Raw genomic sequence first — 27,814 nt, forward strand, 5'->3', positions numbered from 1 at the left:
CGTTCTTGGGGGAGGAGAAAGGAGACATCCCGGGGAGCGAAGCAAACCTTTTTTCATGGGCATCCGAGCAACAAAACATGTGTCCACAGGAAAGATCGTCTCAAAAGTGGTTTGAATTGCCTCTCTTTTAACGCGGCTTATTTTGCTCAGTGAGGGAAAATACGGATCTGCAGTGAATAACCAAAATTTGACTCCGACGCAAACCAGCGTCGAAACAGCAGCAAATCTCCATGAAAAATACCCCAAAGACTTTACTACATCTTTCACTAGCCAGTCGGTGACAGGAGCTGACAGGAAGGACAACTGGAATTAGATAGTCACAGGTTAATTCCTTGGAAGCCACTAGAAAACGTCTACTAAAGAGCATCATTCTTGTCATTGTGTCGATCCTCACTCACTTATTCTGACTTGCTCAAGGCCATGCAATTTGTCTTCATAGCTCACACATCCACGTCCAAGTCCATACAACAAGAATGTGGTAACATTTACTGAAAAACAAGTGTGCAGGCCACGCCCTATCAATATTTTCTTAATTGGAATATTAAATGCACAGGAGAGAATGTTGGATTAAGAATCGTTTTAAAAAAAACCCTCTCTGTAAACCCTGTAATGGTTTTGAGATAATATAGAATAGAATAGAATAGAATAGAATAGAATAGAATAGAATAGAATAGAATAGAATAGAATAGAATAGAATAGAATAAATTTCATGACAAAATCTTTATTTGGAGCTGTTGGGATGTTTTTAACCTGCTTCTGTGTTACCAGAATGTGAAAATCTCCAGCCAATAATTATTAATTATTCTAACTATTGTGAAAGATTCCACAGAAGATAAATGTACATTGCATAATATTAATATGTATGATGCCTGTCAATATATAGCATTGTGGAAGTATCATGCATCAGTGGAGAATCTTCAGATTAACAAAGATCCCATTCTTAGATCGGGTGATAGTCTGTGGAATGGGAATGGGGGTGTTGGAAGGATCAGGCAAAAGTTCAAAGCGCAGAAGTGTCAAGGCAAGAGTCACTTTCATCTCATTCATGGCAAACTGTTGCCCAATGCAGTTCCTACACAGAAAAAAAAGAACACAAATAAAGAAAAAGAAAACAAAGAACACAAATTCAAAAGGAAGGCATATAATGTATTTAGGCAAAGAAAACTAATCCTGAAATGCAGAATTGAGTGTTAACCATTTTACCAAATTCCAGAAGGGTAATTACTTTTCAGACCCATCTGCAGATTTAGAACCAGGAATATAGCCATGTTTTTAATGGAAAAGAAATATCAGAATTCCCTTTATGGAAGAAACAAAACAAGTAGACAAAATTCAGTTTAAAATTTAAAATTAATTTTTTACCTTGCTCCTGCAGCAAAAGGTAGGAAAGCATATGGATGACGAGTAGCTGAATTTTCTGGGGAGAACCTTAGAGGATTAAAGACCTGTAGCAGAAAAAACAAAATGTGCAGGTCTGAATTAATGGGGCCATTATCTTGGACAGCAAGACATCACTTGGACACATCTGTGATTTGAACAGCCTTTGACAGCTGTTGGGAAAAAAGGCTTAAAGGAAACTAGTAAAAGAAGCAATATATATTCCCAACTGGCTTAAATCATGCTACATGCAAAGAAATGGGGGAAATCGTAACAAATATGAACTAAATTCTGCAATAGGAATTTAAGAAAATGAATACAAAAATTTTAAAAAATAGTTAACACTTCTTACAGGTTTTTAATTCAATTGTATATGTTCACAACTTATCTCCATTTTTCCATTCAGGATAAAGCTGCAGCCACATACTGTATATATTTTTTCAAAGTTCCCACTCAGGGTATATCATTTCACATACGTGGTTGCTCAGATGCTGTTATCTGTTCACAAAGGGATGCAATTGAATTAATTGAATTAAACTGAAGGGGCTGAAGAAGAACTGAAACGATCGTCCCCCTCTTCATTCTTCTAGAAATACTATTGAAACCTTACCCTCACGGGACATTTTGAATTTTGCTCTCCAGTTACCTTTGTGAAGATTACTCAAGAGAAAATTGTGGAGACTGTTACCTTATAGGATTGAGAACATAGGATTGTATATAGAATTGTATGTTGTAAGGCTTTCACTGCACATTTGCACTTTTGCACCTATGTGATAAATTGTCAAGTTCTGGCTTACTTTGTGTCTGTGATTGACTTGAAATTAACTAGCCGACTCCATACTAAGTACCTGGAGGTTGGCAACCCTAGTTATTGAAGTGATATCAAAACAGAAAGGGGGAAAAATTTCAACTCAGAAAAGCCAGGTAACCAGGAAGATGGACAAAAATGCCTAATAACAGAATGAATGCTTAAGGGTTACATGGGATGAATTCACAAAACCTTAATTCAGTACAAATAGTAAAACAATTGAATAAAACCAAACACGTTTCAGCCAATACACCTTCCTCAGTGGTACAATTTTTTTAAAAAAAATACATGCCATAAAGTAAAATAATTCACATTTTTAAAATACAGCATTTCTGACCAAGCTTTAAAACACACAAAGGAAGCAGGGCCAGTTCATTAACTAGGTAATCCCCCTTCATTCTTAGAATATATTAGGATCATCAAGAATCATTTTTCAGATTATGTTATACCTGGTCCAATAATCATAGTAAACAGGGTCAGAGTGAATCGTGGTTCTGTGGTATGTATGCCTTTGCCTACATTCAGAAGCAAGGTATTTAAGTCGAGTTGTACAAAAAACAATTAGTTAAATTTTGGGTTCGGGTTTATTGGGCTTGGTTTTTTTCAATAAACCTGAAATAAGCCGAATACCCATACTGGTAAATATCGTTATTCAGCTTATTACTGGGTTTCCTGAAAAAATTCAGACCCATTATAGTCTATGGGGATTTTTCAAAGCTCCTGTGGGGGCATTTTTGGGGTAGAGTCCCCCTATTTGGTGAACTTTGGCAGAGGGGGTCCAATGTTATGGGCCTGCAAAGGGGTCTCCCCCATCCTCCAGGCATTTGTGAGCCAAGCTGTCCATCGATTTTCAGGTTCAGAAGTTCAGCATTGCCGAGGACTGGCAGAAAGAGCCAATTGGCAGGCTGGCACCTCAAAGTCAGGGCTCCCTTCATATCTGAGGTACGTAGCATGATTTCCATGCAAATTAGCTTCCAAACTGAGGAAAAAGGTTTCAATGGTAGAAAAATAAGGCAAAGAAAAAAACTCTTTTGGTGGCAAATAGCATCCTGTGAATAGTCCTTTATTGTTGTCATCAAAAATCTGATTTCATGAGATGGTCACGGGGCAGGGAAATGAAACCTCTACTCAGGGGCGGGGGCTTCAGTTTCACAGCAGGTTTTCGGGGGGGGGTGATATCAGATCCAGCTGAAGTCATGACCAAGGGAGCTCTTGTGAAGGAGATTGCTCATCTACACAGGTGAGGAGTCTTCTTCAAAAGGCCAATGAGTAGCTGTAGAAGTGTCCTAACCCCACCCCCACCCCGAATTGTCCCATCTTTCTCCAGGCCTTCACATCTTTTCATGAAATGTCCACTTGCAGACACCCTGTAGTTCCTTCTTTGAATTGGATCAAAGAAGGGAAAGCCCTAGAAGGCACATGGGTATGCTTAGAATGATCTTCTGACAAACTGATGCTCCCATTTAAATCAAGGGCTTCCTGCTTTCCATGCAGCAAAACATCCCCATATGAAAGCAGTCATAAATAGTTTGCATCTCATTCATTGCAGTGCATACACATTTAAAGAGATTTTCACTGAGCTTGATTGTTTATTCTCAACAAGCACTCACAAATCTGCCTTTGGCAGGAAAGATCCTTTCCTGCAGGATACAGTCCCTGAGAGTTTCTTCCAAATTAGATAGGGAACAAGATATTATGGCTAGAAATATAATCTGCATTTAATTGCCTATAAGGCTGAGGTTCTTTCTTCCATCTGTCTGCCTTTTAATTTCTTGGGTGAGAGACATAGTCTTGGCATATTTCACCTTAACTGGATGGAAAACAAAGAAATTATCTGGAAATGGTTTTTCCTTTGGAAATCAGGGATAAATTAAAAGAACAAATGTAAAAAGAAATGAATTTTCATAAACAATAATGAAATGGGGTAATTCCATGAGTTGGAAGCAACTTGATTGCACTTAACACACACAAACACATTTCCCTTATCCTGTGATAACTAAAAAGGAAAGGAAATCCTTATACAAATACACAGTGCCTATGTGACTACCTACCTTGCTCTTAAAGAGTCCTTTATGTCTCTAATAATCATTCCTGTACATCACTTTTCACATATTAGCATTAAACACATCCAGTTATTTCAGCTTCACCAGAATGGTCTTGCCTTTATCTAGGTCATCTAGGGTTGCCAGACCCCTGTCAGGGTTTGGGGATCCACCGCTTTGGGCCCCCTCCCCCTAGCACAGCCCAGCTGACCAGTGGGGCTCTTACCAGACTTAAAATGAGACCTAGGCCTCAACGTCGCCAGGATAATGATGTCACTTCTGGGAAGTCTGGTAAGACCCCTCCCCCCTCCCCTGCCAGATGGCAACCCTAATATCATCAGCAATTACCTCAGGACTGTCCCAAATTTCAGGATTTCTGTGAAGAGCATAAATATACAGCAAAGCCAGAAACCCTGTGAGAAAATAGATAAGTAATACATTAGAAGGCTGTTATGTTCTCAGAAATTCTATTCCAGCCTCAGAAATGCTGCCTTATGAGAATTAACTTAATGTGTCATGACCTCTATTAAACAAAAAAAAATTATCAGCAGCTAATTTGCACCCATTGTGCCTGTCCACTACCGCACAGACAGAAGGAAGCCAGTTGCAGAATGAACAAACTGCATTGGTTCCACAATTATTATTTTTAAAGTTGTAAGTTACCTTTCCCTCAAGAAATTAATTAAGAAGCACTTGGGGCTTCCAAGCCATGTCCATATAAGCACTCAGGGGTACAGAAGCGGGAAAGTGTGAGAAGCAAGCCTTCATAACTGTTTTGGAGGGGGAGATTGTGCTCATTTTACAAAATGTAATTGTTCCTATCCCTATAAGAACTCTTAAAATTCTGGTACAATATATTTGGACCCATAAGAAACCCAGAGATGAATTTCATAAAATCACAGAGTTGGAAGGGGCCATACAGCCCATCTAGTCCAACCCCCTGCTCAATGCAGGATCAGCCTAGAGCATCCCTGTCAAGTGATTGTCCAGCCTCTCCTTACAGACTGCCAGTGAATGGGAGCTCACCACCTCCCTAGGTAGCTGATTCCACTGTCGAACAACTCTTACGGTAAAAAACCTTTTCCTAATATCTACCCAGTACCTCTCCATCTGCAATTTAAACCCATTATTGCGAGTTCTATCCTCTGCTGCCAACAGGAACAGCTCCTATGGTATTGAAGTCCCTCCCCTCCCCAAACTCTGCCCTCCTCAGGTTCCACCCCTAAAACCTCCCGCTGGTGGCAAAGAGGGACCTGGCAACCCTACTGGCATCTGTGCCATTCTGGACTGTCCAGAGTGGCACAGACACTGGCATGGGGCAACCTATGCCAGCACCAGGGAGTGGCTCGATAGCACGAGCTTCCTGTGGCAGAGCTGCCACTTCAGCAGTATTTTTCTGGCGCGAATGCTCGCACCAGCATCTGGGGGCGGGGGAAGTTTCCCAGGAGTGGAGCTGCCTTCAGGCAGCTTCCTCAGCCCTATTGCTCTGAGAATGCGCCATTTTACAGGCATCCAGTTATGCCTGCAAAATAGCTGGCATAGCCCCATGAAACTCAATGGGAGAGTTTCACAGGGATCTCTTTAAAATGCACTTTTAATTCTTGTTTGATGGCCAGGAAGCTTCTCAGGAGGCAGCATGGCTGCACTATCCCTGGTTGCACTTTCAAAACAGTGCAGCAAGCCACACATGAACTATCTTGTGAATATTGTCGAAGGCTTTCACGGTCAGAGTATATTGGTTCTTGTAGGTTATCCGGGTTGTGTGACCGTGGTCTTGGTATTTTCTTTCCTGACGTTTCGCCCACAGCCGTGGCAGGCATCTTCAGAGGAGTAACACTGAAGGACAGTGTCTCTCAGTGTCAAGTGTGTAGGAAGAGCAATATATAGTCAGAAAGGGGTAGGGTTTGAGCTGAGTCATTGTCCTGTAAAGTATTGAAGGTAATGTGCTAATCATTGTCCTGTAAGTATCAAGTATTATCTTGTGTCCACAAGGGACACAATGAAAGTGAGAGCAAGGTGAATCCTCATTATTTCTAACCCCTCTCCCTTGCTGTATTCCTGATACCACAAGGAGTGGATAGATTGAATAAATGCTTGACAGTCAACAATCCACATCTACTCAGAACCAGAATGTCATGCATTATTTAGAAAATATGGATACTGTCTCTCCAGACCTGCTTGAGGAAGCTCAGATTGAAAACAATAAAAGAAGCCAAATAAACTCAACACAAACAAGCCAGAGCATGAAAGTACATAAAACAAACAGAGCAGTCTAAAATTATATTGATAAAATGGTTGTAAGGCTAGGATTGGACCATAAAATAGCTGAAAAGATGGAACTCCTTAGTTAAAAGCCTAGGAGGAGGAGGAGGAGGAGGAAAAGAAGAAGAAGTAGTAGAAGAAGAGGAGTTAGTTTTTATATGCCAACTTTCTCTACCACTTAAGGAAGAATCATCTGGCTTACAATCACCTTCTCTTCCCCTCCCCACAACAGACACCCTGTGAGATAGGTGAGGCTGAGAGAGCTCTAAGAGAGCTGTGACTAGTACAAGGTCACCCAGCTGGCTTCATGTGTAGGAGTGGGGAAACAACTTCAGTTCACCAGATTAGCGTCCACCGCTCATGTGGAGGAGTGGGGAATTAAACACGGTTCTCCAGATCAGAGTCTACCACTCCAAACTACCACTCTTAACCACTACATCATGCTGGTATTGAACTTTACATTTAAAGGAATGTAAAGCAGATGCCTGATCTCGTAAGCAGGGTCAGCTTTGGTTACTGGTTAGTATTTGGAGGGGAGAACACCAAGGTGTACCAGGGTTGCTATGCAGAGGTAGGCAATGGCAAACCACCTCTGAATGTCTTGCCTTGAAAACCCCACCAGGGTCACCGTAAGTCAGCTGCAACTTGACCACAGTTTACACACACACCCGTGCACAAAGCAGGTGCCCAGCAAGCCTCAAGAGAAAGGGTATTCCAAAGGCAAGGTGCCACCAATGAAAAAGCCCTGCCTTTCTCTGGCTGCCACCTGGCTTACCTCTACAGGTGGGGGTACAAAGGGCAGGGCTTGAGAAGAGGATCTTAACCTACTTAGAGCAGACTTCCACATATATATGCAGAGTAGAAACGCATCACCCTTTTGTATAAGTATAAGAGGAAGTCCAATTAAATGTTAACACAGAAGTCTGAAAATGTTATTAGAATATATGAAGATTCAAATGAAAGTCTGCAAAAAGAAGAGGGCAGGACCTTTGGGTAAGGTTCGTCCATCAGCAAATGTCACTGGTGCCTCTAATTCTCGAGCTATCATAGGTACAGGAGGGTAAATGCGAAGACTTTCTTTAATACACATAGTGGTATAAGTCATCTTTCCCAGGTCATCCCTGCGAGAAAACAGAAAGTGTATTGGATTATTTAAAGTCTTATAACATTTCATAAAAAATAAAGTGAAAAAGAACACCAGCATCTAAATTGATACTGCTCAAAACCCCAATGTGGCACTAATTCAAAGCGCCTGGGATGTAAACTAATTTTTTGCCTGGGATATAAAGCAGGTACTTGGGGGGAGGGTATTTTCCATTAAGACAATTCTTCACAAATTATGAACCAACAAGTTGAAAACAGTCTGCTGCTCTTGAATTGTGTGGCCAGCTGGGTGCCTGACAACCATCTATTTTTTTTAGTATCAGGAAGGTAGCAAACAGGTTTATTGAGTCCTTTGTAGGATTCTGTGCAAGGTTAGTAGATCCTTCCTGCTTGGTAGATCAGTCTGCTTCAGTCTGCTATTTGCTTTTTAAACTGAGGGAAACAATAAGAAACCTTAAACTGATATTTGCTCATCTACATAAACTTACTTCAAAAGGAACAGTCTGTCTCTATCACACCTCATTGAGTTCTGTAGAAGCTGTTCCCTGTGTTGAGTTTGTCAGTTTATGTTTGTTTACTTCCTGCAGCTGTGACAGAAAAGTGTAACCAGCCCCACACATATCAAGTGATGACTCACGATGGATGTATTTACCGACGCAATAGACGCAGGTTAAGATTTCAGCACAGAGTGTCTGGAAAAAATGATTCTATGGGCTTAGGGCAGGATGTGTCTACTGTTAAAGAACCTTATATGCAATATGGTGAGCCTTATAATATGTCTAGTGGGAATTTGGAAGATGTTATTCAGGATAATAGTGTATCTTGTGAGACACATGTTCTACAGGCTGAAGAAAGGCGTCCTAGATATGTAACATCCCATGGCAGACTTGTCTTTTCACCAGAAAGATATATACCTTGATAATTGTATTATTTGCACAGTATATTTTTATTATGTTTTAATCTATTTTATATGTATGTATTTTTTAATGTGATTGGGAGATGGTGTAAACAGATGTTCCTTTAACAGGAGTTGTCTCCCAGTACAGGTGTAAAGTATTTATTACCCAAGTGTTTTCTGGACAGCTAGTTGTCAGTTGCTTCCTGAATCTGTATGTAGCATTCTTCGAGGAGGCTTTTTGGAGATGTTAATAAACTAACTGTTTGCTGGGCAGGACATCTCCAAAATTAACATTTTGGAGATGTTAATAAACTAACTGTTTGCTGGGCAGGACATCTGAATAGACAACAAAAGGGGGGTGGGAACTCAACCATACAAGTACAGGGAGCCTCAAAGGATGAGCTGGAAATTACAAAATCTTAATAAATAATTATATTTATTAAGTGTACACAATAGATGTGATAAAAACACTAAACCTGGAATACAGGCTACATATAAAGCCACCAGTATAAACGGTCACAGAAATATTCAACATATAATATAAATGATCAACAGACCATACACATTTCGGCTTCTTGTAAAACACTTGTGGAAATTAAAAAACCTTATATCTTTTGTGGCCAGATGTAAAGTAATAGCACCAACCTTAGGTCTTTAAACATGGTAACTTGCTCACGCAAGCATCTGTCGTAAAATTATCAATGTTTCCAGATGTCTATCACACCAACCAGTGAATTGCTACTACTTTGTATCTGGCCACAGAAGATATAAGGTTTTCTAATTTCCACAAGTGTTTTTAATCATCATGTTTTATATATATGACCACTTAGGAAGTTTTAGAAATCTTACTTTTATAAAAAATATGACCCCCCCCCCAAAAATGAAGTCTGACCATTGAATAGTTCTCCTTTCCCCAAGAATCTCTTGTATCTCCTCTCTGCATCTCTGCTGATGTTCAGGATTCAGGGCCATACAATACAGAAGCCAAGAGATCCCACTAGCTGTAGTATCATGACCTTCAAACATAAATGTGTCCACTTCAGCTCGCAGGTCTTCATCTGACAATGGATTTCCATTTTCATACTAGCAACACAGGAAAGACAGGGAATTATGGCTTCTGTAAGACCAAACATTGAGCTTAACATAATTATAAAAAAGAAACATCATACTTTATCTCGTTATTTAATATAGACCTACACAACTTGAGAATGATCCTCTAAAGTGAAGGTGACCCATCTGATTTGCCACAAACTCTCTCAGGTGGGCTGCATTCAGGTTGGTGAGTCACAAGTTGTGTAGGCTCTCTTTAATGGTATGGGAAACTACTTCCATTTCCAATGTCTACCAGATTCACCATAGAGGGATGAATGGCTTTGTTGACCAGAAGGATTCTATATCCAGGCATACAGTGTTGATGGATCAGTGCACATTATAAACAACATTCTTACTGTCAACATTACTACTGATTTCTTTAAATAATCTATGTCCTGTAAATGGTCAAGAGGGTATACGTAAAATTTAAATAATTTTAAATTTCAATAAACACCATACAAGAATACCAAAAAGTCCACTAGCATCCATTTTAAACCTTTCTAACATATTAAAAACAGCAGCAACAACAGAACCAGTGTAGTTGTTGGATCCCAGGATCCCAGTGAGAAACCCATGATTGAATCCCCACCCTGTCATGGAAGCTGCAGGTTGAACTTGGGCCAGGCACTCTCTCTCAGCCGAACCTATCTCACAGCTTGTTGTAAGGATAAAATGGAGGAAGGAGAACAATGTTGTAAGTGCACTGAGTACCCAATGGGTAGAAAAGTGGTGTATGAAATTTTAAGAATATCTAAGTAAAAGATCAGCAAAATCCAAAAACAATCCAGAAAAATAAAGTGATTTTTGCATGGTGCCTAAATGATAAGCACCCTTGCTGGTAAGGCCACCCTAGGGAGATGATTACACACAGATAGGACACTATCCAGAGTTGCCAGGTCTCCTGCCAGCAACCCACGCTTCTCTTTTGGGTGACAGGACAAAATGTTTTAAAAACACTGTCACTGCATGTGACATGATGTCACTTTCAGGTTTTCCACGGAAGTGATGTCACATCACTCTAGGGATTTTCAAAAACTCTGTCTTGCTGTAAGTATCCGATGATACCTAGAGTGATTGTGATGTCACTTCTGGTTTTCCTCACAAGTGATGTCATGTCCCTGCCCCCCATCTCCTGCTGGGTGTCAGCCATTGGCTGGCAATCCTATGACTACCCCTGAAAAGGTCCTGTTTCCAGTCACCAAACTTATAACCTCTGAAGAAAGCGGCATCCCGAGCAGGACCTCAGATCTAAGGTAACAGTCGTATCCTATGGGTGAACATATTTCTTCAGATTGATTTACACATTTATGTGAAATTTTCCTTCCCAAGACCCGAAGTTGCTTACAATATAAAAATATAATGTAAACACACACACACACACACACACACACACAAGAAGAAAAGGCAAAAAAAAGAGAGAGCCTTCTTAGTGCAGTGCAGGTTCTCCCCCCCCTCCCTCTCTCCCCCCCTACCTTGTGAACATGCACAATATTCATGCTGAATGTCATGTCTGCATGTAGGCCTATGGGGATAGACCCCCAGTGCTCATATTGTGGAATCATATTGTGTGATTTGACAGCTTGTGCCTAGTTCCCTTCTGTCCTTCTTTCAAATCCGTCAAAACTGCCAGTGCACAGTCTATATGAACCTGTGTGGCAGATCTGTTCATCTCAAGTTTCTTCTTGGCTATCCCTTCCCTTAAATCTGCCAATGCCAACCTTTGGGCTTTTACAGTAAGGACACCAGTCTTATTTTAGAAAATTATCTAAGACCAAGTTGTTCAAAAGGTTCATTCCTTTTCTGTAGATTAACTGGTGTTTTTTTATTGTTTATTATTGTTGTTGCTGTTGTTGTTGTTGTTATTATTATTATTATGCTGTCAAGCCACAAGCACTGTATGGTGATTCCCATAGAGTTTTTAAGACAAGAGATATTCAGAGGTGGTTTGGTTTGCCATTGCCTGCCTCTGCGTAGAGACAGTGGACTTCCTTGTTGGCCTCCCATCCAAGAGCTAATCAGGGCTGTCCCTGCTTAACTTCTGAGATCTGAGAAGATCGGGCTAGCCTGTGCCATTCAAGTTAGGGCTATATTATATTACTTACATTGACTGAGTAATATTTTTAATGAGATATTTTGAATCTTGTTAGTATATAAGCAAGATATAACTATTTTAATGAATAAAAATAAATACAATAAATTCCATCCCTACATAAAAACTTGCTAAGGAAATTATCAGTGTTTCACATGGAGAACTGTTCAGTTTTCCATTATGGGAAACCCATTGAGGGGGTAGGAGAGAGTAGGTTGCTAGAGTAGAGTAGTGTCAGGCTAGAGGCTGCACATTCATCCAGTGGTACCTTTTGAAAAACAAGGGGCAGATGTTACAAAATTATCTTTTATCAACAACAACCAAACTGATTTCTTGTAAAGAAGTATTCACCGGGGAAAAGAACGACACATGAATAGGCCCTTAGACATAATTCAGCCCAATGTACAATATCAAACATAAGCATCACTTTTCTGGGTTTGGGTGAATTGCTATAACATTCACCTTTGCACAAAGAAGAATGTCCAGAAAGTCCAGGCGCCTCTTCTTACGGATTTTTTCAAGTTCTCGCTCATTCTTGAGGGACTCTTTCCTCTCTCTTATTACATTATCTGCATTAATTATAAACAATGAGTAAAGAGATGTATAAGATGCGAGCAAAGAAATCTATCTGCATTGTGCTTGTTGCTTTTAAATACATGGCTGTGTTTAAACAAACTGTTAGTTACTAACAGCTGCATGTCTAAATGTAATTTATTTTATATGTATTTTGGCTGGATTAGTAAGTACATAATATAGCCACATGAAGAAACTGAATGATCATGAATGCAGGAGTCATGACAAATTGTTCATGGATGGGGTTTATCTTTATTCTTCTTTTCTGTCTCCACAATAGTCATTTGTAAAGAAAACGGTCCTTCCTAAAAGCTTGAATATGGGTTCCTCTGATCTTTGCCTTCTATCCTCAGTTTCTGATAACCAACATACTGCAATTCAAATACATTGTGGAAGCTCTATAAATACTTGTTGGAAACTACAGAAAATTTCCAAGCAGTGATAATGGGAAGAAAGGGCCATAACTATGAGAAATACCTGTGTGAAGATGAGCTAGCCTGCAACTTTTTCGAAACTTTTGTCCTTCTGAAGTGAGCCAGTAAATGAGGTCATTATGGTGAAGAGGTGTTTTCAATCTTTGATAAAACATGAAGCAGAGTTCATACACAGTTTTAATGTAGGTATTCTCTCTGTGGGCAGAGAGATGAGGAGAAAGTTAGATTCACAAAGGGGATGTATAAAACTCCATATTCACTGGAAGTATCATTGAACTTCTAACTTAGCATATATACTGAAAGTTTTACAAAGCTAGTGAGTTCTGTAAGAGATAAACAAACACATTTATCACAGAAACAAAGAAATGAGATAAAGTTTTCAGACCTGTTGGCTACTACACAGAAAACACAATGCCTTAAACAACCAAACAAAGCTTTACCAGTAAAAAACAGTGAATTTCAAATTATGAGCATAAGAGCCCTCTAAAAATCTCCACATGGAGTTTGAAATAAGGTGTATGATATTTTAGGAGTACAAGTGGAGTCCTGATCTGTATATTTTTACAGAGAAGGAGTCATATTTCCTGAGGAAATGCTAGTACGTGATCTGTCTATATCACTGGTTCCCAACCAGGGGTCCGTGGATCCCCAGGGGTCCGCGAGAACTAAATTAAGGTCCATGAAACAAAGTTATAAACCCATAATAAATTAATATTTTCAATTAAAAGTTCTCTATTATAAAATATATATATTCAAATATAATTCTAAGTTTAATGTTTAACTAACAGTTATGATTAAAATTTATTTTCAAATTCCCGGAATTTTTATTTTGAACCTTGGGGTCCCTGCACCGAACAAAAAAGTCCTAGTGGCCCCTGGTCAAAAAAAGGTTGGGAACCACTGGTCTATATGGAAACATGTAAATTCAAATCACAGGAGCTCCTAGATTTGTAGGGTTGTATCATGGGCTAAAGCATTGGAAGAGAAAGAAGCTGAAAACCAGGAGGAGGCTGAAGTCCTCGGAACTAGAAAGAAGTATTCATGGTGATGTCCAGGAGTCCCAAGAGGCTAAGCCAGCTCTCCTGCATTGCTACTCAGACTGCTGCAGCCCCTGAGATGTATCCCCAACTTACCACTCAAGCTCCACAAGGCCAAGACACAGCCCAACCCCACAGGAGTACTTGCCACTATAACCAGGCCTGGCACCTTAAAGGGCCAGAAGCCTTTTCCTGGAGAGACCAGGCTTGTGTCTCTACCTTCTTGAAGGAGTACTTAAGGTCTTATTCCTCCTGAACCTTTACTGGAACAACACCTGAGCATTCTGCGACAGGGACACTCTAGCATACTCCACCCCAAACGCTATTGTTTCCATAGAGTTTTTCGAGGAGCGTGCAATAGCATCCTGCGCAATGCAGGTGCTTCTGGGGTAAACCCAGAGGTGATGTCATTACACCAAGCTTTACATGTGCAGAAAGCCCCCTCCCACCTCAGTACCACAAAGCTCCCACTGTTGACAAGGAGTAACCTAGCAATCCTAGTTCACCTGGAGAAAATGGCTGCTCTGGAGGGTGGATTCTATGGCTTTCTACCCTGCTAAGGTCCCTCCCCTGCCCAAACCCTGCTCTCTCCCGGCTCCACCTCCAAATCTCCAGGAATTTCCCAACCCAGAGTTGGCAAGCCTACAAGAAGACAGTTTGCTTCACATGAACCTTCCTCTGTCTGTAGATTCTGCCTTGTCTGAAGAAGCCATGTTATACTGACCTGTTCAGCTGACAATTGCTTTCGTAGCTGAAGGCACACTTCATGATGCTATCAAGAGTCATTAAGCTGACATGCTCAAACAATTCCACTGATGTTTTGGTGTCTTTGGGGACCAACGTTTCCCATTTGTCCTATTAGTATCATAAAGGCACAGTTAGAAATTTAAGTGGGGAGTTTTCCATAAAGACTTTGTGATTTATATTCAGATCCGGGTCAATGTTCTGTTAGTGTTGGCGGATTTTGTAGAGAATTCATCATGCAGAGTAAAATAAAACCTTGAATATTCCAGTGGATATGAGCTATATTAAAGGAAATTAGAAAACCCAGACTTTTTTTTTCTTCAGTGATCAATTCCTTGGATTTTTAGATCATCCAATATGTTAGTAAGAGGTGTGAAAGGCTCCAACGAGTGTCATTCTGCAAACTATATAAACAGAATGTTCAGGAGAGCATTTTTATTAAGGTATTAGAGCTATGGCATAACAATGGATCAGGAAGGTGCTTTTATTAAGGGAACAGGACTTTAGTCTGTGCCCCTCTGTATCATATGTAGGGCTGTCGATTTGGTTCGTCCCAAACCGAAAAACAGCCGAATTTTCCCCAATTTGGAGGTTTTCAGTTTGGATGGAACCGAATTCAAAAGAGGGAAAACGACGAGCCGAATTCGGTGAGTTCGGGGCTTGCTGAATAAATTCGGCAAATTTCGGGGGCTCAGAATCAGCAGCATAACCGTCAGTTAGTAAGCAGCATTATCCCGCGGCCAATGGTGGCCAAGCTGGGTCTTCTCCTAGCCAATCAGAGCAGGGATTCTTACTTTTGAAATGGCCAGGAGAAGGGACTAAAAACTCCCGTCCCTCCCCTCCCGTCCCGACTGTATTCATTGCCTTTGGTGGCAGTGCTGCTGAGAGATCTGATTCCTGGCTGGGCCGAGCTGCTGGTGGTTACCCGAATAGGATTGGATTTACTTCTCCTCTGTGCTCCTGCTGGAAGATATCCACACAGTTTGAGTTTGGGTTTTTTTCTCTACACCTTTTCTCCTGTCTGTGTGTGTGTGGGGGAGCAGTTTCTGTGGGTGCGAGGGAAGCCAAAGGGGGCTTTCGCCTGTTCTGCCGAGGGGTGTGTGCCCGCTCGCCTCTGCGGGAGTGTGTGTTCTGCTTTTAAAGTTTTAAGTTCAGCCTGTGCAGGGGCTAGCGAGTCTCTCTCCGCTCGGTACGCTGGCCGCGCCTCCTCCTCCTTGGTTTTTTTCCCATTTGGGGTTGAGCTGAGCAGTACTGGTTTGAGGGGGGGCTTCGCCAGTTCTGCAGAGGGTGTGTGCCCGCTCGCCTCTGCGGGAGTGTGTGTTCTGCTTTTAAAGTTCAGTCTGTGAGGTGGCTAATGAGTCTCTCTCCTCTTGGCACCCGGGCCACGCTTCCTCCTTTGTTTTTTTCCCATTTGGGGTTGAGCCGAGCCATATTGGTTTGAGGGGGGCTTCATCCGTTCTGCCTGGGGGGGTGCCCGCTCACGTCTTTCTCTCCCTGGTTTGAGGGGGGCTTCAGTTGTGTGTCCTCAGGTTTTCCCTCATTCATAAGATCGGTTAGGTCTATTCTGAAGCTTGCTCAAAACTGATTTTCAAATTGTGACTTAAACAATGCATTTGCCTGGTCCCGAGACTCCCGACTCCTGAGTCCAATGAAAAAGGGGAAATTCCACCCCACCTGCTCCTTATGCATAGCTAGCGCGCCACTGTCCCTTTCCATGGTTTGCAAACTCCCAAGGTCACGTCACGTGTTGCTTTGCATGGTTTTGCAAACTCTGAGTCCAAATGGTCTATTTATTTCTATTCATTCCAATGGGCGGAGGGGGGACCACTTCCGGGCCCCATAACCCGGGACCCCCTGCCCCAATCAACACCAAACTTGGGAGTTCTTGCAAGAAGGGTCCCCTCAAGCTACGCTGAATGTTTGGGGCCTCTACCTCCAAAAAGGCTCCCCCGGAACCACAGAAAGCCGTGAATGTGTTTGTGATGGCTTTATTGCAATGGGCAGATGGGGGGACCCCTTCCAGGTACCATAACTCGGGACCCCCTGCCCCAATTGTCACCAAACTTGGGGGTTCTTGCAAGAAGGGTTCCCTCAAGCTACGCTGAAAGTTTGGGACCTCTACCTCCAAACATGCCCCCCCGGAGCCGCAGAAAGGGGCAAATGTGTTTTTAATGGCTTTAAACGGCCGAATTTTTCCCCGAACTCTGAATCTCGCACTGAATTGCATGGATCCGAATCGGGGGAGTTTGGACTTCAGCATTTCCTGAATCAAAACGGGCCAAATTTTGCTGAATCCGAATTTTACTGATTTTTTTTTCAACAGCCCTAATCATATGTTATCTATTTGTTGTATTGTCTTACTGCACTGATGTCTATTTGTTGCATGACCTTACTGCATTATTCTCTACTTTTATAATTCCATTTTCTGTATTGACACATTTTCTGTGTTGCTCGATCAACATACCTGAAGGGTCATCTGCACCCTCACTGACCTACCAGACTGCTACGATAATCTTCCAAGACCCTGCTTCAGTTGCCCCTGCCTTCTGAGATAAGGCAACCTGGAAGAGGGCCTTATCAGTAGTGGCACAAAAACTCTGGAACTTTTCTCCCAGAGAGACTTACCTGTCCCCTTTAGTTGCTGTTTTCAGCCAACAGGTGAAGACTATGGCTGGAGCTACGCAACCGGACCATAGTTTTCCCAGGCAGTTATTGGGCTTTTCCACATTCTCTTTTAGCTGGTGTCAAAGTTCCTGTTTTTATGAAGAGTAAAAAGCTGCTGCATAAATCAGCAGGGAAATAAACTAGATTTGACCTGAGGAGTGTTTGCAAGAAAGAATCACAGCACAGGAAAACGAAGTTTTATCTCTCCCTATGTACCCATTTCATTTGTAACATTCTTGGCTTCTTTCCTCCTAGTCATATCTGAGCAGGTAAAGTCTAGCTGTGGGGAAAGTCCTGGGTGGAAAGATTGTGGAGGAGGATTCACAGGTATGGGAAAAATTAAACTCTTCCTGTCATTTACTGAGTCTTCACTGGAAGTGCCCAAGTCTTTGTATCACCCTTAGCCAGCAAATATGCTTGAGAAAAACATGTTTTATGAGATTGTAGATGAAACTTCATAACTCATTTGGGTCTATACTTTAAGAGTAGCTGGATGAATGTGCATGCTAGAGCAAACTGGGATCTTAGCTTTTCAGGAGCCAGCAATCAACTGATTACATAATGGATATTAGACTTGTATGTTTCTGTTATTAATTATAATAATTACAAAAATGAGTTTTGTAATTATTATAAATAATGTGAAAATGAAACAAATTCCTCATCTAAACAACCTATAACCAAGCAACCCCTTTGATTTTATTTCATTTTGTTCTGGTTTTTGTTGTTGTTGCAGTCTCTACCTCTATTGGTTTTGCTTTTAGAAGGCATTTTCCTAATAAAAGGCATAGGGAGAGCACAAAGTTCCTTGGGGAAAGGAGATTATGAGGCTCTGAGCTTGCTTGCTTGAAAGCTGTAGCTACTATGATTATATATATGTGTGTGGGAAGTGTCCCAGTACTGTAGGGCATGAGGTAGGACTTTGCCTTCCTCTCTCCTCCCAGTGCCTGCTCTGCTGTGCCAATTTCCCCCTTGCAATCTGAACTCCTCTGCTCGCCTGCAACTCTCCATACTTTATCCCCTGTCCAAGCAAATCTACCTTAAGATCTTTCTACTGCTGCCTGCCTGCCCCATTGCCTTACCCTCCTTGTGCAGCCTAGTGATATCACCTTATCAGTCTGCCTCTTCTGCATGCTGTTGCTCTCATCTGACATGATAACCCTGGCTCTGGTCATTCCCATGGTCTAAACAGCTCATGAGAAGATGGCCACCTTTCTGGAGCCAACTGTTGCAGTCTTGCTTCCAGCAGTGGTGCAGAGGCTACAAGAGGGCATCAGTGCCTTGCCTTCAGCCTCTCACCCAGCAGAAGGTCTACTTGTTGACAACCATATGTGACCCATGCATCAGGGGCAGGATCACTGAGCAGGCTGACCAGCTCATTCATTGGAGAGATTAGCTCTCCCAGTGTGTTGAGCACATGCAGGCCCAAAGGGGCACATTGGCACAAGCAGAGGAGGCTGGGGGGGGGGGAACAGCTTCACTGCTGTTCATCCCCCACCTCCTTTACTAAGCAGTGTCTCCCCCCCCACACACACACACACCATGGCAACTGCAGAGATGATCTTAGAGATGGAGCTCATCGCGCAGGCACTCGGCCCTTCTGGGAGCACAAGGCACATGAGACAGGATACAGCGGCTGCAGTGTTGAGGGAGTTGTAGCCCTACGAGTTGCAGACCCCCAATCCACTGAGCAACTGGACCATGAAAGAGACTGTCTGGACGGATGCCTCTCATGCCCTCCGATGAGCGTGCAGAGTGAGTGTGTTTTCTCTATACATGGGTGGCATTATCAACCCACATCATTCATGCCTGCTCGCCTGGATAGTTGAACAGTTGGTTTTCCTCAAGGTCAAATTGCCAGTGTTCAACTTCCCAGTTCTGGACTTTAGGGTGAATTAAGTGAGCACGTCCTTGTGCCTGCATCCTCTCTCAGTCTGTTGGGAAGTCGGAGTGAAACGCTGTTCCCTAAATTAAAATGTCACTATAAAGAAGCAGCAGGGCAGTTACCCAATTTGATTGGTAGAATCTACCCCTCATCCCTAATGCCATTCCAAATCCATCTGCACCAAAATGCCTCAAGTGAACCCTACTAGCTGTGAGGCATGGGGGATGTTGGAGGTGGTGCTCACATTGTTACCAGCCACTCCAAACCGAAACTGCATGCTGGAAATAATACAGCTGCACCCAAACTGTTCTTCATCTTACTGTAGATGAAAAGGATAGAGTAGGATAGGGACCTGTGTGTCTAACAGAACCCTGGGCTCTGCTTTGATTCTGTTCAGCTTGTGTTGGTTCTTGGCATGGGAGGTATTGACCAGTGGTTGCTGTAGGCATGCCTCTTTTGCCCTGGAAGCTGTTTTTTGCCCATTGGAAACAATGGCAGATGGATGGGGCCAGCTTCTTTGGGGGCCCATAGAATTAGACCACCTGACCCAATTTTCTTGAAACTTGAGGGTTCTTCTGTGAGCAGGAACTGCTGTGAATTTGGTGACTCTAGCTTAAAAAACAAGCCCCCAGACCCCCAGATACCCTCCCCATAGGCTATAATGGAGCCAAATAAATTTGGATTCCTGAATAAAACCCAAATCTGAATACCATACTGGTATTGGAATTTGGGGATATTGGGAATATCAATATTTTTCAGCTCCAATATACCTGAAACTGAAAAATACTGATTTTTTTATGCCCACCCCTACCCACAATGTCAACGATACAACGCAGAGGTCCCCAGAGTGGTGCCTGTAGTGCCACCTCCTGCAGTGGCCCTTTTGTGGCTGTGCCCACAATGCTCCATCAGAATGCCAAGCTGCCCGCAGGCTGGAAAAGGTGATATAAGGGATGGCAGCTTTTCCTTAAGACAAGAAGAATTGACCTTCTGCCAGTGGCATTTCTTACCAGCATCATGTTGACTGAGTCTGCCATTAGAGGAACATATGGCTTCAGGACCTCATAATGGAACCCTGGAGTCAGCAGCTTCCGGTGCTTCTGCCACTTCGGCCCATTCAGGATCAGTAACCCCTTTCCTGCCAGCCGTTGAGGAGACATGAGAAACACATGTTAAGGGGGAAAATGGGTTAGACACATTGTATGCCACCTTAATGTTACATGTTATGTTATGTTATATAATCTAATGCAAGGAACTGATGATACAGGAGAATAATGTACATATTTGACACATGAAATTAGGAATGCTTGAATACCCACTGGTTTATCCCATACCCTGCCCATCGGTCATGGTATGAGGGGAACTGACCCCTCAATGGGCTGCTGTTCACCAGGGCCCAGTACCGTTCATCAGAGAGTTCATAAACACATGGTACAGTGTGTTTCAATATATGTTCTTCACAGGGAGGAAAAAGAAAGAACAAGAAGCACTCTCGTTCTCTGTCTTTCAGAGGCGAGGAGTCACCCTTTGGGGGGGCCAAGTGGTTGGCAGAATCAAGACAGAAGGAGAGATCCAAGTGCAGTGCTCTCACTTGTCAATCCTGCCTGCTGTGAGAGTCACCGAATCCCTAATGGAAATAGGTTTGCTCATTTTACCTAATAAATTAATGGGATGGTGGTGAGCAAATCAAGTGAGAAGACACTTGCTAAAGCATTTTTGAAATATGGTAGGTGGAAGCTAAGTTTTCTTACAGCTATATATTTGAATGCCATAAATATGTACATTTTTATTGTCACACCATATCTTCAAAATATTACAGTTTTCTGAACTTCTATTTTTTTACCTTTAAAAGTCTGTTCCTAAGTAACGTCAGTAGGAATGTGCTATTCAAACAGCTACAGCTGTGTGATAAATCTGGCAAGAAACAATCTAGCATTTACCAGCAATCTCCTCTAGACAAGAGATCATTTTAATTTTTAATTTTTAAATGATGGTACATATGCAACGCTTGACAGTACATACCAATCCATGGAATCAGGAAGCCATATACAATAAGTGATTTAGGATCTGTATAGTTTAATAAACAAAAGAAACAGCGATGTTAGCATAAAATTATATAAAATATCCATGAGAACAAAACTCAAATAATTCTAACTTTCTAAATGCCTCAATTTAGCGAATTCTGGTAGACCCTCAGAGCTCTGACAGGTACATAGGGCTCCAGCTGAAATATGCTTTACTATATTTCACTACATAAATTTACTGTTCGTATATAAATATTATTTTCTACATAAACACTTATGTTCCATTATTTCAATGTGAGAAAAGTACTTTTTAAGTTTGCTGTAAACAATAGGAGTTGAAAGTGCTTAACCATGTCCTTAGTTTTGTTATTATATTATACATGGTTTCTCTGGCTTTTGCAGAAAACTGTGGAACAGCTGGATTTGAGTCCAGTAGCACTTTAGAGACCAACAAGATTTTCAGGGTCTATTCTTAAGCAACATTGGTTGTGTGATAAAACTGGCAAGAAACTAGCATTTACCAGCAATCTAGCATTTACCAGCAATTTTCAGGGTCTTTTGAGACTCAAAGTTCCCTTTGTCAGATGAAGTATCTGATGAAGGGAGCTTTGACTCTTGAAGGCTTATACCCTGAAAATCTTGTTGGTCCCCAAGGTGCTACATGACTTGAATCTGTCATAGAAAACAGGTTAAACTAAATACAAACTACATAGAATAACAACATCAAGATATAAAATATAAATGTTTTTACTGAAATGTATTTTTACTAATTTTAATACAAATACAGAAATTATCAGGATTTGATTATTTTACAAATATTTTGGTGAGCAGGAAGACAATTGTTTAAAAGTCACTATTGGCAGGGATGGGCAAACTATTCAGCATTGAAGGGCACATCAGAAACCTACCATGAGCATAAGCACCATAGCTAATATACATCTTTAGTCATTCATGGGGGCCATGGGTAGAGTTGCCAGCCCCAAGAGCAACTGGGGGCAGGGTAGGGTTGCCAACCTCCAGGTACTAGCTGGAGATCTCCCACTATTACATCTGATCTCCAGCCGATAGAGATCAGTTCACCTGCAGGAAATGGCAGCTTTGGCAATTGGACTCTATGGCATTGAAGTCCCTCCCCTCCCCAAACCCTGCCCTCCTCAGGCTCCGCCCCAAAAACCTCCCGCCGGTGGCGAAGAGGGACCTGGCAGCCCTAGGGCAGCGTCTGGTGTGCTGGCATTGCACTGGCATGCCTATATCACTTCTGGTTTAAACTGGAAGTGACACAAAGGGACATTCTAGCATATCGCAAGTTTTTGCATAATGCTAGAGCAGCCCTATCACTTCCAGTTTAAACTGGAAGTGACGTAGGCATGCCAGTGTAACAGGCCTTTCCTGTCCCCATTTCCTCCTGCTGTGCCCAAGGTATTGGTGGGCATCAAAAGGAATTGCCAGGAAGCCTCTGGCTATTTCAGGTTATCAAAATGCTGTGAGGAAAAGGATGAAGGCCTCCTTCCATGACCACTGCAGTAGGGCACTGTGCACATGGGAACTGAGGAGAACCCACTACTCATGTCTGAAGGTTACACAGCATGGGGTGGGGGGACCCTGCACTCTAGAATGGGTAATTCGGCCTTTTAAGGGGTGACAGGATTGACTGGAATCAAGAAAGTGATCTATCCCTACCACACATATGTAGCCTATCTCTGCTTTCTGAATTTTAATGTTCAGCTGATATTTGAATGAATCAAATTTGAATTTATAGCCTTGATAAAGCCATAGATCAGCACAAGTTTCTTATTGCTTAGCCACTTTGTTGAAGAGATTGATACCACCTTACAATCAGAGAAACATAAAATTCCTTACCGTTTCTGCTAAATACTGCTTTTGCATATTCAGGGTGGTTGAGGTTTAAAAAAACTAAGAATCCTCCATACCATATTGGATGACAACGTGGATATTTTTTTGTCCATGATTCAACATTCAGGAACTCTTCTTCTGGTGTCATCTGCATCATTTGTATAAAGGCAAGTTCAGGTCACTGGGACTGATTTGCTCAGTAACAGATAACCAAACAAGAAACAAAGTAAAGTGTTTAATGAACAGTCAATGCTTAAATTGTACTAGTAGTCACAACCACTCAGAGTCACCATTGAACTGAGTTTGTATACATGTATGTTACTCCCTTTCTGTTCTGCATTGGCCTTCTCCTTTCAATCCCAAATAAGCCTCTTGAAAGCTGAGGAAGATAAGCTGATGAGCATAACAAAACTAAAGACTTTGTTATATTTTTAAGAATTCACATGAAACACAGGCAATAAATGTGTGGAAGATATAAGAACATACCCATAAAAATTATATGCATGCGTTTCAGTTTTCTGTCATAGGCCTGAGGAGTAGAGGGAAGGTGCTCTTTGAAAAACCTTTAAAGCAATTTTACCAGGCAACTTTACCAGGTCTTTACCTTGAACTGGAAACTAATTGGTAGCCACTTAGGGTTGCCAGGTCCCTCTTAACCAATTGCGGAAGATTTTTGGGGTGGAGCCTGAGGAGGGAGGGGTTTGGGGAGGGGAGGGACTTCAATGCCATGGAGTTTGATTGCCAAAGCAGCCATTTTCTCCAGGTGAACTGATCTATATCGGCTAGAGATCAGTTGTAATAGCAGGAGATCTTGAGCTACTACCTGGAGGTTGGCAAGCCTATAGCCAGTGCAGCTGCCGCAAAATTAGGGCAATATGAGCTGACCATGAGGTTCCCATCAGCAGCCCAGCAGCCGTAGTCTGAACCACCTGCAATTTCTAAAACGTTTTCAAGGGTAGTCTTGTGTAAAGAGAATTGAAGTAGTCCAATCTGAAGGCATGGATCATTGTGGTAAAGTCCAACATAAACAAATACGGAGCCAGTGGGCAAGCCTGGTGTAGGTGAAAAAATGCTGACCATGCTACCATGGACACTTGTTTCTCCAACAAAAGTTTAGAGTCTGACCACACAACAAGGCTTTTTACAGTCTACAGCTATCAGCAGGACATTATCTAGTCTTGGAAGTGATTCTCCAGCTAGGGCTCAGTCTTTCCTAGGCACTGGGATAGTGCCAAGAGCCCTGCCACCAGCTGTTTATCCAGCAGGAGGAAGAGCTGCATGTCATCAATATATATACTGATATATATAATAACAACAATGGAGGGAGGATCGAATCCTGGGGGACTCCACAGTTCAGGTCTCATTGGGAAGACTTCATCGCCCCGTTAGCAACCCTGTGAGATCATCCCTGAAGGAACAGGGAGACCCATCCGAGGGTGGTGTCCCTCAACCCCAGGGAGGCAAGGCGGTTGATCAGGACCAAATGGCCAACTGTACTGAAGGCAGATGATAGATCCAAAAGGGTCAACAGCACTGGTACACCTTTATCTAGATGTAAATGAAGATCATCAACCAAGGTGAGCAGAGCTTTTCTCAGCGCCATAGCCTGCCTGAAGCTTGACTGAAATGGGTCAAGGGCAGATATCTTGTCCAGGAAGACAAGAAGTTGCTTAGCCACCACTCACTCAATTACCTTCCCCAGGAAAGGTAAATTAGACACAGGGTGGTCATTGGCCAGCTCCTTTTTATCTAATGAGAGTTTCTCTAACAATGGGCTAACAATAGCCTCCTTAAGGGAGCTAAGGAAACAGCCCCATGAAAGAGACAAATTACCGTAATATTTAGTCTCAGAGGGTCTCTTACTGCTTCATGGCATGATTTTACAAGCCATGAGGGGCAGGGATCCAAGAAGCAGGTAGTCAGCTTCATAGCTATCAAGATCCTGTCGATATCTGCAAAGTAAATTGTATTCTGGATTCCAGTTCTTTAGGAAGGAAAATATATCCCAACACCCTGTTTTCTATTAATTTAAAAGCATCAGCATGCTTTCACTCAGAAGTCCAACATATGATCTCTTAAAAATTTTTCACAGAACAAGCGTTCCAAAAATGTCACTCCACTGAAGATTTATTTACCTTCCAGTCTTGCTGGTAGAAACAAATAACATACCTTCAGTAGCTATTCAGCAACAGGTAAGTTGACGTTATGCTTCTGGAATGTACAATGTGGTAAGAAAAATCGTTGGGTTCTTAGGATGTTAAGATTTGCTGTTTATGCCAGTTTGAATTTTTACCACAGATTGTATCAGGTTTCTTCATACTTGTCTGTCCATGCCCCTCAAAGTATTCTCAGAAGCAATGTTTGCTTCCCCTGTTAGAGTAATTTCTTTATTTGAACACTGAGTTTAATGTTTGTCATTCAGCCTTCAGGTTTAGCCTGATTGAAAGCTATTAGTAAACAGTGATCAAGAACTTTGTTATGTGTGTATTTTTTTCTGTTCCAGATACCCTTAAAATAGTTTATGGTGCTAAGAGGCAGTGTCTCCTTTGCTGTTCCTATTGTGATCTCCAAAGCCAACCAGAAGTGCCTTCTGCATAGTACTATCTGCTTGCCATGTTCTAGCAGAAATCAATTAGATTTTTCCAATAAAATTATACCCAGCTGCGTTAAGAGAAAAGGCAACAGTGTTTACAGCAACTCTGGCCAGGGCATCTGTAACCCATTACAATCCTAGTTACACAAATCCTTATTGGAGGATGGGTTGTTGTTGTTTTCCCAAAATTCAATAAAATGACAGCACCCCTTGTGAATCATTGGCCAAATGTGAAATTATGCCACTTGAAGTAACTAAATCATGATGACTACAAACACAGCCACACTAAAGTATACAAACTCTTCAGTGCCCTTCAGGAAGGGCACACTTCATTGAGGGACAGGAAGGGCATTCAGAACATTGGTGAACAACACACAATTCCCAATAATACAAAGGGGAAAGACAGAAAAGTACACAATTTTAATTCAAAATGCAGGGCTGTTTCTTCCCTTTATGCCCTTCATGAATCCTGCTGCTGAGCCTTCTGCAGACATTCTCTCCCCAGTCTAAACTGTGAAGAAAAATTATTAATCCCCCCCCCCCAGTTGAACTCTGGACTTCCCTCCTCATTGCCATGTTCTAGCAGAAAGAGTCTTCATGCAGATTTCTGTAGATTACCTGTATCCCTGGAGACACACTGAATACCCATGTGTGAATATCTTCTAGAAGTGCTTTGTGGTAGCGTTTAAGATGAAAAATTTGCAACGCTGGTTAAACTAATTGTGATTTGGCAAAGCAAGACAAGTCTGGGAGACCTAGGTTCAAATTCCCACTGGTGCCATGGAAGCTCACTGGGTGACATTGGGCCAGTCACACACTCTCAGCCTAACCTACCTCACAGGGTTGTTGTGAGGATAAAATAGAGAGGAGAATAATGTAAGCTGCTTTTGGCCCCCATTGGGGAGAAAGGTGGGGTATAAATGAATTAAACATTATCGAACAAAAACAAGTCATGGTCTCTTATTCTTTTGTCTGGGTCTGGTACTCATTTGAGTTCTGCATAAGGGCGTGATACATCTGTCACTTGCACTGAGGGACCTTCTGGTTTCACATTGCAGGAGCATGCCCCTTCTTCTGCCTTATGCACAAAGATTTAATTTTAAAGGCCACTTTTTTTTGCAGAACTATTGTTTAATGCCTCCGGGTGTTCCAGAGGCATTTTGGCCTGGAAAGGGTTAATAAATGCACGCTGCCTCCACATTTTTATTTCTAAAATATTGTTCTGGAATATCTGCAATGCATGCCACTATTTTTTGTGGAATTATTATTTGTTTAATGCTTGTTCCAGCTTTTACCCTGTCCCCATTTTTAAAAAAATTGATTTGACTCATTGAACACTTGGACTCAATTTTCTTTCCTTTATCTTTCTAAAAGGAACCTTTTTCTGAAATTTCTCTTTTGGGAACCATTTTAATAATAATAAAGACCTTATTAGAATGTATGGATAGTAAAAACTAAAATAACAAAGAAAAAATGACAACCCTTCATGCTCAGAACTCTAAGCACAATTAGCCCTCTTTCTGGTGGTTTTTAGCCAAAGCAGCCCTGGCCTTTGGACTTCTTGACACCTCTCAAATATTTTAGTGGTAGAAGGGTCATAAAAACCATATTTTTCGTTTCAGTTCAGGAGCAAAAAGAAGCACCTTCAACACCCATCTACCTATCTCAGTGTCATGCTTTTGAAACACACATACACACACACACACAAAAAAAATGAAGATCACAGGTCTTGTAGTCACCTTACCATTTTGACATGGCCATAAAGCCAATGGGTAGGAGGTCCTGGAAAACATTTGAGGACTTTAATCAGGTATTGCTTTTGCCGATATAGCTTCATGGCTTTCAGGATCATGTAGGTGAGGCTCAAAATAACCATCAACTGACAAATCTCATAGAAATCCTGAGGCAACCAAGACCAAAAAGAGCTTTTAAGAGCCTCTAGCAGAGTTTTCCTGCTTTCTCCCATATCAGCATTAGACTCTGATCTCTCTTCCATCAGATTCATGTTGTCCAAACTGTCAGGTGTAACACTCTCAGCGCTAAACAATACATTGAGAAACATGACTTGAAAAAAACACGTTTTTCCAGGCGAACCGTAAGAATTATTCTTCAGAAGAAATACATAATCTTGGTCAAAAAGTACTCAGCAAGGAATGGAGTAAACAGAACTGTAATTTTCCACAAGCCGATCAGTGCCAAAAGAAACTGAACAATTGTTCAGCCAATAAATAATCTCTTGCAACAATAACTTCTTCTGATTCGTTAGACACTGTGTCAATCATACTTGATGAAAGAATATTCATATTTCCACTATTCTTTGATGTTTCACAAGGCGAT

General features: G+C 41.8%; 1 protein-coding gene across 1 annotated transcript; it reads right to left on the bottom strand.

Annotated features, from left to right (window-relative positions):
• Nucleotides 1-811: 811 nt before the first annotated feature.
• Nucleotides 812-27,473, bottom strand: LOC130493836 (cytochrome P450 4B1-like). Its single transcript, XM_056867414.1, has 12 exons — nucleotides 27,222-27,473; nucleotides 22,891-23,032; nucleotides 21,029-21,073; nucleotides 20,017-20,144; nucleotides 14,441-14,571; nucleotides 12,723-12,874; nucleotides 12,135-12,241; nucleotides 9,384-9,574; nucleotides 7,477-7,610; nucleotides 4,576-4,640; nucleotides 1,363-1,445; nucleotides 812-1,072 (listed from the first exon to the last, which is right to left on the bottom strand). Exons 1-12 carry the CDS (start codon nucleotides 27,471-27,473, stop codon nucleotides 904-906), a joined length of 1,599 nt encoding a protein of 532 aa, XP_056723392.1. The 3' UTR covers nucleotides 812-903.
• Nucleotides 27,474-27,814: the final 341 nt, after the last annotated feature.

This window comes from Euleptes europaea, chromosome 2 (genome assembly GCF_029931775.1).
Source record: "Euleptes europaea isolate rEulEur1 chromosome 2, rEulEur1.hap1, whole genome shotgun sequence".
Lineage (NCBI taxonomy): Eukaryota > Metazoa > Chordata > Lepidosauria > Squamata > Sphaerodactylidae > Euleptes > Euleptes europaea.

Excerpts from the sequence above, each read along its gene's own strand:
- LOC130493836 (XM_056867414.1), bottom strand. The coding sequence starts at position 27,473 with ATGGAAGAGAGATCAGAGTCTAATGCTGATATGGGAGAAAGCAGGAAA. Across the intron at positions 20,145-21,028 it reads CTTCCTGATTCCATGGATTG|GAAAGGGGTTACTGATCCTG; the intron begins GTATGTACTGTC and ends AACGGCTGGCAG. Across the intron at positions 1,446-4,575 it reads AAATTTGGGACAGTCCTGAG|GTCTTTAATCCTCTAAGGTT; the intron begins GTAATTGCTGAT and ends TTTCTGCTACAG.